We start from the raw sequence: 12,981 nt of genomic DNA on the forward strand, positions 1-12,981 counted from the left end.
GATAAAATAAAGTTTACCGGTTTTTAGCTGTATTTTAAATATATATAAAAAAAACGTCAATTGACTCTTTATTGTTGATATGATTGAAGTAAACAAAAACGATAATATAGATTATTTTTAACCAAGCTTATGCAATGTTTGTGAGGATAATTTTAAAAACATAAAGAAGTGATGGTGATATCTTGCCCAGGGTGAACACAGACTCAAGTATTAATGCTAAGGGACACGCTTTGTATTTTCCGATATAAACTAAGCTATATTATAGTAGGTACAGTTCTGATCAGTGGCCTAAAAGACCTCCAGCTGCTCGATGGGCAGCCACTTGGAGCTCTCCAGAGCGTCGTACAGACGGCGGTCTGCGTCGATGGCCTCGCGATTGAGCTTGTCCGTGTCCAGGACGAACTTGTGCTCTACGAGTCCGTATTCATCATCAGCTCCGTTCGCAGCGGAGGCACTTTGCTGCTGCTGCTCGTACTGGGCGCTGCGCTGGGCACTCCATGCTTCGGCGTGCTGGGCAAGGGTTTGTGGATTGGAGTGCGACTGCGACATAGCCTGCTGGTAGTAGGCAGCTGCATCTGTGATCGAGGGTCCCGCCTGCTCGTAGTAACCTTGCCAGGCTTGGTATCCCTGCCAGTAGGTGCTAGTAGGGTCGTAGTACTGCGAGTAGTCCGTCCCCCCGGTGGATGCACTGCTTCCAGAGCCACCATAGCCATAGTTGGTGTTCCCTTCTCCTGCTGCAGCACCCAACTCAGACTTTGGCTTGGGCACAGCATTGCAGATCTTTATCGGCTTGCTGCCCAAGCCAATGAAGCCGTTCATGTCGTACAGCGCTGACTTCTGCTCATCCTCAATGCCGAACCGCACAAAGCCGTAGCCCTTTGAGAAACCGAGGCTGTCCAGGATAACCTTGGCCGTCTTGATCGAGGTGAACTTGCTGGAGAACACTTTGTACAGCTGGTAGTCGTCCACGTCCGAGCTGAGATCGCCCACCCAGACGCTGAATTCGCGTTCGTTTCCTGGGAGCTTGTACGAGTTGCTGGCCGAATTAAGCCGGAATCGCACGATGGGATTGGTGCCGGGAATCGGCTTGCCATTCAGCTTGTGCATTGCGTCCAGCGCATGGTCATCGGATATAAAGTTGACGAAGCAGTAGCCGGCCGGTTCGCCGGTGTATTTGTTTCGCATCAGGCGCACCGTCGTGGGATCCTCTCCCATTTTCCGGAACGCGGCAATTATGAAGTTCTCGGTCATGTAGGACTCCAGCTGAAATGGCAGTTAAATTATCATGTTTCTTAACCAAAACACAGTGTTACTTACACTTCCCATCCACAGTTGACAATGTACGGACGCCATATTTGCTGAAATTCGAATAAAAATCACACTTCTGAATAACAATTCTTTTTTTTTTATTTTTTATATTAAGTTACTTCCTATCTTGTCAAGATGGAAGAATTATTTGGCCGCCCCGTTGGAACGGGTTAACGCCACCGCCAATGCATGAAAGTAAATTTCAGGATAAACAAAATGTAATAAGCGATAACGTAAATAGCGTGAAGTGATTTCTGAAGATGTGTTTTGATGACGATGAACGATGATGAGTTTATCGATGTGTGTGAGTTAAATTAATGTATATGAATTCGTGAGTTGATTAGATGAGGTGTTAGATGTTATGATGTATGAAATGAGCAGTAACTATTATTTATATGATTAGTAAATATTATTTATATGATTTTGTGAATTGTTATTTGATGTGGAATGTGTTAAATTAAATATTAATATTGGCAGCATGAATAAAATTGGTAATCGATGTCCAATTTTCAATTGGTTCATTTCCGAGTAAATGATAGATATCGCTATATTTAAGTAGTGTTGGATAATGTTGTCTTATTTGTGTGTATTTTGAGCAATTTAGCAAAATATGTGAAATGTCTTCGTTACTGTTGCATGAATCGCAGACAGCGTTATTGTATACTTTCATTTTGGAAAGCGTGTGTCGATCAAAAGCGTGCCCGCTTAAGACTCTGTTCAGCATCTTGATTTCTAACCGATTGAAGAGGTTTTCCTTGTTATTAAACCAAGGCTTGGAAGTGGTATACGGTGTGAGGAGAGAGTAACCCTTGTTACGCTCTAATGAAAACAAGCTATATTCTCGTTCCCAGTCTTGTTTTATTTTTGCGAACATATGGTTAATAGCGTCGTTGAGGGTCCATCTGATAGCTATGAAAGAACCGTCGAATCTCGCATTTTTTGCTGCTGTATCTGCTAGATCGTTTTCCCAAATCTTAGTATGGCTTGGGATGTGATGAAACTCTACGGCGAGCAGAGTTTGATTGTTTTCTATTTTTTGATGAATACATTGCGAAATGCAGTTTTTAGAGTTCTGGTTTTTAATTGTTTGTATAGCACCGAGACTATCTGTTAAAATGGCAATTCTTATGAAATTCTTTGATATACCAAAGTCAATGGCTTTTTCTAGGGCTGTGAGTTCAGCCGTCAGCGACGACAGTTTTTTGTCATTGTAAAAACTTTTTATTGTATTGGAATTCAAGTGCACGAAAGCACTTCCTGTGAAGTTTTCCGACACAGAACCATCCGTGTATATGATTTCCATATTTTCAGAGTTTAAACCATTTGTTTTTTCTTTAAGCAGCGAATGGATTATTGTTTCATTTGCCATGTTTTTATTAGAGCAAGTACCTTTAAAAAACTGTGTGTCATATGAGATTTTTCGTGAAAACAGTGAGAGAGGACAAATAGGAACAATACAATCAAGGATATTTTTAAATTCAACATAGACCTTACTATAGCTAGTATTTTTGGCAACGAATGAATTTGATAAAAGCGATGCAGCTGGAAGTCCGTGAGCGAATGTTTTGGCCAATTCCTTGGCTGTAGCGAATTTAATTCTATACGCTGGAGGCAATTCTGCTGCGAGATTATAAATAATATTGACTGGGGTCGATCTAAGAAGTCCTAACGCTTTTCTAAGGTGAAAGTTGGCATGTTTATTGATGAGACTTTGCACTGATTTTGAGACGTTGGAAAATGATGAGCAAGCGTACTCGTATCTTGTCCTTATGAAAGCTTTATAAAATAGCAGTGACTTGCCTGGATGTATTCCAAAGCGGCAGCCACTGAGCAATTGAAGAAACATATTCGTTTGGTTGGATTTCGAAATCGTTTTCTTAATATGCTGGACAGAAGAGTTGTTTGCACTTATGATTCTACCTAAATAATTAACACTATCTACGTTTCTTAAAAAGATATTATCACAAAATATACTTAAAGGTCTTCTTCTATAGTTAAAATGAATAGTGGTCGATTTATTTGGATTAAAAGTAAGATTATTTATATGGCACATTTCCATAAAATTGTTAACTTTCTGTTCTAATTTTTCTTCAGCTAACGAGAAGTTTTTGTCATAGCAGATTAGAAAAAAATCGTCAGCGTATTGAAAAAGAATACTGTCTTGGTCATTGCATAAATTGTGAAGTTCAGTTGTGTATAAATTAAAGAGGATTGGACTTAGACAGCTACCCTGACTAACTCCTTTGTCTACCGTTACCTCTGCTTTACCCATAGTAAGAACTCTTTTACTGAGGAATTTTATAATGAAATATATATGAGTATGGTCAAAACCCATATTCACTAGTTTTCTGCCCAAAATGGGAATGTTCACAGTGTCGAAGGCTTTACTTAAGTCTAAAACAGCTGCGGTGACGTGGAACCCACGAGCTTTTAAATTGGCTATATTATTAATCACGTCGTTAATGCATTGTGAAGTTGAATGATTTTTTCTGAATGCATAGGATCTTGTTGGCAGGATTTCATTTTTATTTATGTGCTCTTCCATACGTAGTTTTATCAAACCTTCTAAACATTTAAACACCACACTTAGAAGGCAGATGGGTCTGTTGTTAGTGATAATTGAGGGGTCGAGATTTTTTTTAGGAACAGGTATAACCTTTATTTTCCGCCACATATCTGGAATGTCACCATTGTCTAGAGTAATGTTTAGCAGGGATACCAGTTTATTTAATTGTTCTAATGGTAAAGCTAGGAGCATTCTGTATGAAATATTATCAAGACCTTTGGCTGAGTCTGGGTTACGGGAGTTAAGAAAGTCAAGGAGTTCACATGTTGAGAAATTTGAGTTATTATATCTATAGAGCAGATCGACAGAGAAAGAACTCACAGAACACATCGGAGTGTTGGGTGATGTGGCTATTTGATTAAGAAAATCTCTATGTTCTGAGTCAGAAATTGCACTTTTGGGCGTCTTGATTTGTTTATAAAGTTTTAGTGAGTTTATTTTGTTCCACATGTCCTTCAGTGATGAGGGGCTAGAGATATCTTCTGCAAGCTTGTTAAAGTTTTCTTTTCTCATTTTATAGAAGTAGTTGTTAAGTTTTTTATTGCTGTTAATATAGGCAATAGCATCAGAGTGTAGTTTGGATTTGAAATATTTTTGTCTGCATGCATTTCTTAGTCTAAACAATTTTTCACAGACCTCGTCCCAGTATTTTTTTGGAACATATCTATTATTTGTGTCTATTTTAAACGAATTATTAGAGTGTATGGCTTGGGATGAAGTGTATAAATTGTCTAAAGTTGTAATTTGAAGATTGGAAAAGTCTTGAATTATTTGTTGATGGTTAAATTTATTAATATTAGTTGAGGTAGATACTTGGTTTATTTCTATTAGAATTGGGAAGTGATTACTGTTTGAGATTTTAGAATTTATTGAGGACCAGTTTAAACTATGATTATTATTATTAATGAATGTGACATCAAGAGTCGAGCTGTAGTTTGGGTTATGAGAATAGGTTGGAGAGCCATTGTTAATGCAAAAGAAACCTGATTGTAAAAGGTAATTTTCTAAGATGCCGCCTCTGGCATCTTGAGTATTATTACCCCAAATGCTGGATTTGGCATTAAAGTCACCACCTATGATTGCAAGACCACTTGATTGGGCCGCAATTGTGAAAAGGTCATCACAACCTTGTTCGAAGGAATTGATATCAGGGTTGGGAGCGGCATATATGCTGAATATATTAATATTGTTTTTTAAGTTTGTTGTATGGATGCCAATGGCTTCTAGGCTAGTGTTACAGTTAATTTGTTTAAAACGTATATGTTTTTTTAAATAGATTCCAACGCCTCCATAACCATCATTGCGTGGCTTACATACAAAGTTGTAATTTGCCAAGCCACACATGGAATTATTACTAACCCATATTTCTGATAAAATTGCTATGTCTATATTGTTATTAACTAAGAATAATTCTAATAATTGTTTATTATTGTTAGCAGTTAAGCTCTGAATGTTATATTGAAGGATTTTTAAGGACATTAACTTATTATAGTTTTAGGATTTATAGAATTTAAATTTAAAAAAAAAAAGAAAAAAAAACTAAAAAATTAAATAAATAAAATAAAATAAAACAGATAATAAACAAAAAAAAAAAATAAAAAAGAAAATAAAAAAAAATAAAGTAAATAATAGATACAAAGAAGGTGTTTTATTTAAAATTAAACAACTTGATTAATTTTAAATAAATCAATTTTCGAGTTCGTAATCGCAATTCTGTTTCTTAAGTTTTCTAAGAAATTTCTTGATTCGGGTACTAAATTGGTATTTTCATTGATTAAGAATGAGGATATATCAGAAGCTAATTGATTTAAACTATTTTCTGCAGCTACAAGAGCTGGATTGTCTGAAGAATGTTGACTAGAGATTGGGGAGCTAGTAGAATTATAATGGACGTGAGAAAACTTTTCGTTTGGGGTGTACTCGTTTTCTTTAAGAGTGGCTTTCCAGCTAAGCATGGTGTCGCGCGAGTTTTTCTCTTCATTTTTTTTGTTAAGAGAGTTTCTAACCACTTTGTTAAACGGGTTATGTGCAAAGATATGTTGGGTAGCTATTCTGGTATTATTTTGCAGAACGGGAATGGCTGTTTTTTTTTGCCATGATGGCTGAGGGAAATTTGTTATATCATTGGTGTCTACTTCATCCAAAATTTGGAAAAGTGAGGGATATCTAAGCTTCGTCTCATTTCTTGAGAGATTTTCAAGAGTCATGCACTTCTTAATAGAGTACGCTCTCTTGCGAGCAGGGCACTCAAGAGAGGTGGCTATGTGATTTTGTTTGCAGTTGGCACATACTAGTTGATTGCATTGTTGCTCTCTTGGATGCGAAAGAGAGCATTTGCTGCATTTTTGTTCTGTTTGCTTACAATGCTGAGCGAAATGGTTAAATCTGAAGCAGCGGAAACATTGGCTAAAGGGAACATAGGGACTAACATTAATTTTGGTGTACAAGAAAACGATTTCATTAGGGATTTGAGTACCTTTAAAAAGGATCTTAACTCTCGAAGTATTAATAAATAATTCTTTATTATCTCGGTCTCTAGTTTTAACACGAATAATATCATGAATTGGTACTGGGGAGGAAATGTATTCTTTAATAATACCCATTTTAAAAATGAAATGTTTAAAAATTTTTGGTTCGTAGCCATTATTTTTTAGGTTAGATGTCAGTATGCTATTGGCTGCCGCCGCTGACTTGCACTCAGCTTTGCAACGTCCATAACCAATCTTATTCACTGAGGTAATGTCTTTTATTTTTAATTTTAATAAAACCGCATTTAATTCCAGAGGATTTATTGGTACTCTATTAGGTCGGTTTTCGCCATTGCTTTCGCCAATTTTGTCTATATATACCACAAAGGGTCCCTTGTGGTCGCTGCTGTATGAGTATTCGCCGTTGTTGGAATTTCCATTTTCTTTCTTTTCCTCTTTGTTCGTTATTATTTTACCACTTACTTGGCTGCTTGTGCTAGGATGACTTGCAATGTCATTGTCCTCTCTCATCTCTACTTCTTCACATTCCGAATCAGTTGCGTTTTTGTCTAAAGGTTTTTTCTTTTTAATTAAGGGCGATAATTTCGGTCTTTTAAAATTGGACGACTCCGAGATAGGGCTTTTACCCTTGGCCTCGGAGGAGGCCATTTTCTTTGGGGTAATTTTACCCGTATTTGATTTTTATTTTGTGCCACTTACAAGTTATTAATATTAATAATTAGTAATATATAAGAAATATATTTTGTTATATTTATATTATTGTTATAAAATTTTTAAAATTATTTTTCCACACACTGCTTAAACACCTCCGTTCCATACGCTTGCGAGCAATTTTTTGGAATAACAATTCAATGTGTTTACTAAATACAGCTAGCGATGGCAAATGAGTACTGCGAGCTGTCAGAAAATATCGATACTAATCGATAAAGAGATGTCCGAAAATGTGTGTAGCCCTGGTATAAGCCAAGTTATGACTCATGGTTGGAGTCTGTGCTGCTATTATATTTTATGTGGGTTGGGTCTTCGGTAAACATAAGTTAATTATTGAAATATTTTAAAAAGTAAAGTTTACCTAATGACAGTTACTTTTGGAATACTCAACATTTAAAAATTCTCATTTAAGTCTTCCAAATAACAACAGTTTTTGAATTGAAATTCACAGAAAAAGCACTGCTATATCCGATATGGTAAATCTTTAAACGATCTTTTCAACCTTTTTTTAAATAGCAATAATACCAATATATAATCAAAGGTTATTTGACAACCCTATACAGTAACGACATTTACGTTTAGCTCATTTTTTATCATTTCAAAATCGGAGCAGGTTAACAGAAAATGCGTATTACTCTTTCCCGGTTGGCCAGCTTTACTCCAAAATTGAAGGAGTTGCGGATCATACTTGACCCCAGCGGAGATGCCTCCAAGGGAGCCAGGTGAAATTGGCGTTTACCCAATTTAATTATATAATTTACACCTAGCAATATTTCTTTAAAGGGAATACGTCCAGAGATTCTATCCGAATCTAAAGAAAAATAATCCCGATCTGCCGATCCTGGTGCGCGAATGCTCTGGCGTCCAGCCGCGACTTTACGCTCGCTATGGTGAGTAGATTATGAAAAATATGAGTTTAAAAGCGCCCTATCTGTAATGTAATCTCCGTTAGGCAACGGCAAGGAGGTCTCTCTATCCCTGGCCAACCAGGAAGCCCCCGACATACACAAAAACATGGAGGCAGTGGGAAAATAGACCTTAACGCTTAGGAAACCTATTTAAAAATGTAAAATAAAGGCCAAACCAAAAACTACGTACACAAATGCGTGTATATTAAGTAACACTTTACACTTAAAATCGTTTGCTTGGTAGGTACATCAATTTTCAATTATAGCGTCGCCCGGCTACAAAAAGTACATCGGCCATTAAGATCCTGCTCAATCCGTGAACGGGGGCAGTCCGAACTGCTCTGGCTTGAAGTCCTCCAGGGACCGCAGCACCTGTGTGGCATGGGAGGTCCTCTCCTGGGACAGCCGTGGATCCGGCACCATGACCACCTGCATTCCGGCGCTATTCGCTGCCGTCACGCCGTTCGGAGAGTCCTCGAAGACCAGGCAGTCGGAGGCTGCTGGAGGCACTCCAAATCTGCTGGCGGCCACCAGGAAAATGTCGGGCGCAGGCTTTCCGTTTGCCACCTCCTTATCCGTGGACCCGCACACCTTGTGGTTGAACAGGCCGAACAGCTCCCGGTGTTCGTTGGTCTTCAGCTCGACCATGTCGGCGCCGGAACTGGTGGCCAGACAGAACGGCACCTTGCTGGCGTGCAAGTGACGCAGCAGGCGCTCAGCACCTAAAATGGGCGGGAAAAGAAATGATTAATAACCAGCTTTGGACAGTGCGAAGTCATAGTAATGGGATAGGGAATGCGGTAGTATTTATAGGGAAAAGAAGCCTCTCTTAGTGTTCTGGTCGTGGTGCTAACCTTCCAACAGAGGAACATTGTGGAGCCGCTCGTGGCACAGTTGGGAGTATCGCTTGAGGAAGTCTTTCGGCGAGATGGGCAGCTGGCACTCGGTGATAGCGATCTCCGCCGAGCGCTGCTCCGTGGTGCCCATGACCCGGAATCGCACGGCCTCCGGATAGGGACGGCCGAAGGAAGCGGCTATTTGCCGGGTGACCTCCTCGTATATCCGCTCCGTGTCTGAAACGTGACGGCAAAGCGAGAACGGGGATTAGTACCTGGCATCAACTGGGCGTTCCGCATCAGTTTCTCGGTGTTGGCGCGCTGCTGGCGGGCGTACTCCTCCCACGAAATGGGCAGTTCATAGTGCTCGACCATGAACCTAGCCAGCGGCTCTGTCTGGAGGCCCATAACGCGCTCTTTCACCTCGAATGGATAGGCCTTGCCGTAGGGCTCAAGAATCATTTCCGTGGCCACCGTATAGAGTCGTTCGGTGTCTGTTCGACAAACAGTTAACATAAAAGCAGGCTGAAGCAGGAGCACACTCACCCAGCAGCAAACCGTCCATGTCAAAGATGCAGTGCGTCACCTTTCGCAATACTTTGTTGGCCATCTCGTAGTGGATCTCCTCAATGGGTTCTCAGTTATGTAATAATGGGGTAGGCAAGGTCGCGTCTGTAACACAGAGGTCATAATTAAGTTACGGCTTGAACTGGAACCACCCCCCGCCCACTTTATCACTTCCTGTATTAATTGCCTCTCATTCGGTCATGTCCTTGACCCAAGGTCGTCGCATCCCCCAAAGCCAGGTCATAGATAAGGGTTGTCTGTAAACATTCGGCCTTGACCTACACGTACTTTTCTTCCGCCTGTTGAAATCGCAGCGAATAGTATTTTTCCGCTTTCTTACGAATTTTTCCGCGAGCTTTCTGGTTGCGAGTGTGACCGTGGCTGGGGAGACAAAAAAAAGTATACTGCACAAATCGTACTAAAAAAGGAATGCTCTTTCTCAGCCTTCACTGACGAATTCACACTCTTTTTTTTTTAAATTTTTAGGGTATATACAAGCTATAAGATAGACTATAACTAGTAGTATAATATTCTATAATTTATAAATATCTATTTAAGTTTTTGAAGAAAAATAAGCTGACATAATATAACTTTTATCAACAAAAACCAAAGTTTTAGTTGTTCTTGCAAGCGTTACAAGAAAACTGACTTCAGTGTTTGTATTCTACAATAAACAATCTGTAATTAAAGTTCTACTAGTTTAATTGTCAATAGAGTATAAATCAATCAAATAAAATACATCCTTACTTTATATAAAATGGAATTTTTGCCGCCTTTCCTTAATTATTTATTTACGCTCTCGATACTTTCCATCCAGCTAAAGTGCAGAGCTTTAAAAATTCCCAACACCCTTATTTCAGACATCTTTCATGAGTTAGCCAAACTCCTAAGATATTTATTTTTGTTTATTATCTAAAAGTATCTGTCAAAAACTCGGTAAAAGTAAAAGCTAAGCACACCCAAAAGCCTTCAGTAAACAGCACATTTTTTAGGAATAGCAGATACTTGTTTTTCTTTTAAATTTATTAAAAAACAAATACATTTTTGATGGTCGAATGTAGTCCACGTGCCTTTTTTCTGTAGAAGAGGAATCTGCAAGAGAAAAACAGGCAATTAGCTACTGGAAGAGGCAAACTTTGATAGCATATGGGAAAAGTAATGGACTTGCCAAAAACACAATCTCACCTTAACTTAGGCGCTCAGCAAGCACACACCACCGGCCTTCTTGATCTTGTCCTCAGCCTTCTTGGAGAAGTACTTGGCCTTCACGATGACGGGGCGGGCGGGCAGGTGACCACGGCCCAGCAGCTTGTAGTAGCCCTGTAGGGAGATATTCTTATTAATTATATGTCATAGGAAGTGGAAAATACAGCATCCACTGTTTCTACTGGCTGACTTTGATCTGAAAGGCTGTTCTCTACACGGGGAGAGCAATTGTACGGTCGCATTCTGTCCGCCCATCGCCTTGGGTGTCTCTTCATGTTCAAAGCAGCAGCAGCAGTACGCAGCAGGGTGCCAATTCCTGAAAAGAACTTACGAATTTAACCAAGTCGATGACGGGAGCCTTGGTGCTCTTTTCCTTCTCCAACTCGGCGAACTTCTCGGGTCCGACCAGGGACCATAGCTTGTCCAGGTTGATCTCGGGCCTGAACTTGTGCTGGCGGCGCAGATGGAAGTTCCTCATGCCGACCTTGCCGAAGTAACCAGGATGGTATTTGTCGAAGTTGATGCGGTGGTGGTGCATGCCACCAGCGTTACCGCGACCTCCGGGATGCTTGCGGTGCTTGCCGATACGGCCGTGACCGTGGCTCACATGACCACGCAGCTTCCTGGTCTTCTTCCGCTTGATATTCGACTGAAAAACAGAACAGAAACGTGTTTTCATTCACTATTCCTTACATTTTCCGCACACGTGCTGGAGGTTATGTTTACGTGCAGCATTCGCTCCAGCCGTTTTGCTCACTTTTACATTGCAGTTGGTGGGCAGGGGAACTGTGCCACTTTTGGCCAACTTTTCCTTTCATCTTGCATCGTTTACCTGCCCACAAACCTCATTTTAAGTGCACCACATTTACCGACGTCCACTCACCATCTTTAAAATTTTTGGAAAGAAAGAAGCGAAGTTGGCTGCGCTTCAGCCAGTGTAACCCCAGCTGAGTTTATAAATGTACCTAAATATGCCATTAGCGTAGGCTCAAACCATAGTGGAGAACATAGCAAAGTATTGGGTGCGTTCAGCAAAGCAACATTATCACTAATGGATTTAATATTCTTAAGAATTTTTGACGAGTACAATTCCAAAGGTCTTCGCGTGGAATTCACATTTAAGTTAAGAGTTTTGGAAATTTTGAAAGTAACAAATTTAAGTTAATTCGTGGTTTGCCACCGACCAATCTCGTTGTTTCGAAAGCTCCCGCGCAAAACGCACTGTGAATATAATAATTTGGTCATATGCACACGTCGTTCTACCAACACCAGTTTTAGAATAATTCCTGATTTAAATTTATATCATAAATAAAATCATGGTTTACGCCAAGAAACAGCTTGATTCATTTTTATTTTTAAGAATTATTCTGGAACTATTATTTTTAACGCGCCTTTTAAAATGTCCGTTACACGGAAAAGCAATTAAATAGTGTCAGTTATTTTTTATCAACTTTTCGTAAACAAGGTCCAAAATGTGTATTTTGACTAGATCTATTATACATGATAAAAGTTAAATTTGGGAAGAATTCACTTTAGTTGCAAAATTTGATCCAATTATTCATAATATATGTAAATACACATATCCTAAAATTTTAAGAAAGCTGGCATGTCGGGGTTTTTGGAAGTACACCCAAAATAAAAATTAACAACATTGCTTTGGCGTTTAGCTCTGGGAATCGTTTAAAACTTCAAGTCTGTTCAAGTTCAAAGTAGGTATTATTTAATATATAACATTTTAGATTTCCTCCACTAATCGAAAACGCTGATGCTGGTTTTCGGGTATAACATTAAAAAACTTCTTATAAATGGTTTGGTCCTGGCGACCGGCGTAGTTTCGCTGAATCCAGGTGTGATCCCAGTTGGGATCGATCGGTTCGCAGGTGACGTACACCTTGCCGTGCTCCATGGCGAAGAGGGTTCCATTGCGACCAAAGCCCACCTGACAAAGGGATTATAGAAAGAATTATTAGAGCACATCAAACTCCTCTGTTCGCTACTTACATTCAGACCCGGATGGAAGCGCGTAGTGAGCTGGGTAGCCAGTATGGTGCCCTCGGAGACATGGTGTCCATCCTGGACACGCCATCCTCGATGTTTTGGCCTGGCATGACCCTTCTTGTTCCGCGTACTGCCGCCGGTTTTCTTGCTGGCATTCCGAACAGTGGCTGAAAACGAAAACCATTAGATTCTATCACATATTATGGGCTAATCCTTACTCATCAGTGGCTGATCCGCTTTCAGGCACTGCAGGGTGAGCTTCTGCATTATATTAAATGACATTTTAAAGAATAAATATGATAACGAGGTTTGTTTATGCAATTCCTGAATATAAAGGCCAGTGTGGCCAGCAGAAGTGGAAATTAAGATCAACAAGAACTGCGCCTTAACAG

At 39.7% G+C, this 12,981-nt stretch overlaps 5 protein-coding genes across 10 annotated transcripts; 1 reads left to right on the plus strand and 4 right to left on the minus strand.

The window, feature by feature from the left end:
* Positions 1-210: 210 nt before the first annotated feature.
* LOC108040963 (tRNA selenocysteine 1-associated protein 1) lies at positions 211-7,293 on the minus strand. Of its 2 annotated transcripts, none has more exons than XM_017118683.2 (3): positions 7,202-7,293; positions 1,318-1,386; positions 211-1,263 (listed from the first exon to the last, which is right to left on the minus strand). In XM_017118683.2, exons 2-3 carry the CDS (start codon positions 1,351-1,353, stop codon positions 289-291), a joined length of 1,011 nt encoding a protein of 336 aa, XP_016974172.1. In that variant the 5' UTR covers positions 1,354-1,386; positions 7,202-7,293; the 3' UTR covers positions 211-288. The 2 variants fall into 2 exon arrangements, with proteins under 2 accessions (XP_016974172.1, XP_044315766.1); XM_044459831.1 differs by having other exon boundaries at positions 1,318-1,398; positions 7,214-7,254.
* A 348-nt stretch (positions 7,294-7,641) lies between these two features.
* On the plus strand, positions 7,642-8,202 carry LOC108040968 (NADH dehydrogenase [ubiquinone] 1 alpha subcomplex subunit 2). The gene is made up of 3 exons (XM_017118691.2): positions 7,642-7,796; positions 7,858-7,964; positions 8,027-8,202. The coding sequence occupies exons 1-3, from the start codon at positions 7,699-7,701 to the stop codon at positions 8,107-8,109; spliced, it is 288 nt and encodes a 95-aa protein (XP_016974180.1). The 5' UTR covers positions 7,642-7,698; the 3' UTR covers positions 8,110-8,202.
* On the minus strand, positions 8,166-9,794 carry LOC108040964 (probable pseudouridine-5'-phosphatase). 5 transcript variants are annotated; one of them, XM_017118685.2, is made up of 4 exons: positions 9,674-9,794; positions 9,365-9,490; positions 8,837-9,055; positions 8,166-8,704 (listed from the first exon to the last, which is right to left on the minus strand). In XM_017118685.2, exons 2-4 carry the CDS (start codon positions 9,426-9,428, stop codon positions 8,292-8,294), a joined length of 696 nt encoding a protein of 231 aa, XP_016974174.1. In that variant the 5' UTR covers positions 9,429-9,490; positions 9,674-9,794; the 3' UTR covers positions 8,166-8,291. The 5 variants fall into 5 exon arrangements, with proteins under 5 accessions (XP_016974174.1, XP_016974173.1, XP_016974176.1 ...); XM_017118684.2 differs by lacking the exon at positions 8,837-9,055 and adding an exon at positions 9,094-9,312; XM_017118687.2 differs by lacking the exon at positions 8,837-9,055 and adding an exon at positions 9,094-9,312 and having other exon boundaries at positions 9,668-9,763.
* Positions 9,795-10,255: 461 nt separating this feature from the next.
* LOC108040966 (60S ribosomal protein L27a) lies at positions 10,256-11,539 on the minus strand. Its single transcript, XM_017118689.2, has 4 exons — positions 11,475-11,539; positions 10,923-11,240; positions 10,571-10,705; positions 10,256-10,477 (listed from the first exon to the last, which is right to left on the minus strand). Exons 1-3 carry the CDS (start codon positions 11,475-11,477, stop codon positions 10,577-10,579), a joined length of 450 nt encoding a protein of 149 aa, XP_016974178.1. The 5' UTR covers positions 11,478-11,539; the 3' UTR covers positions 10,256-10,477; positions 10,571-10,576.
* Positions 11,540-12,288: 749 nt separating this feature from the next.
* LOC108040967 (39S ribosomal protein L27, mitochondrial) lies at positions 12,289-12,930 on the minus strand. Its single transcript, XM_017118690.1, has 3 exons — positions 12,808-12,930; positions 12,593-12,756; positions 12,289-12,530 (listed from the first exon to the last, which is right to left on the minus strand). Exons 1-3 carry the CDS (start codon positions 12,869-12,871, stop codon positions 12,327-12,329), a joined length of 432 nt encoding a protein of 143 aa, XP_016974179.1. The 5' UTR covers positions 12,872-12,930; the 3' UTR covers positions 12,289-12,326.
* Positions 12,931-12,981: the final 51 nt, after the last annotated feature.

Source organism: Drosophila rhopaloa, unplaced genomic scaffold (assembly GCF_018152115.1).
Source record: "Drosophila rhopaloa isolate 14029-0021.01 unplaced genomic scaffold, ASM1815211v1 contig_2, whole genome shotgun sequence".
NCBI classification, from domain to species: domain Eukaryota; kingdom Metazoa; phylum Arthropoda; class Insecta; order Diptera; family Drosophilidae; genus Drosophila; species Drosophila rhopaloa.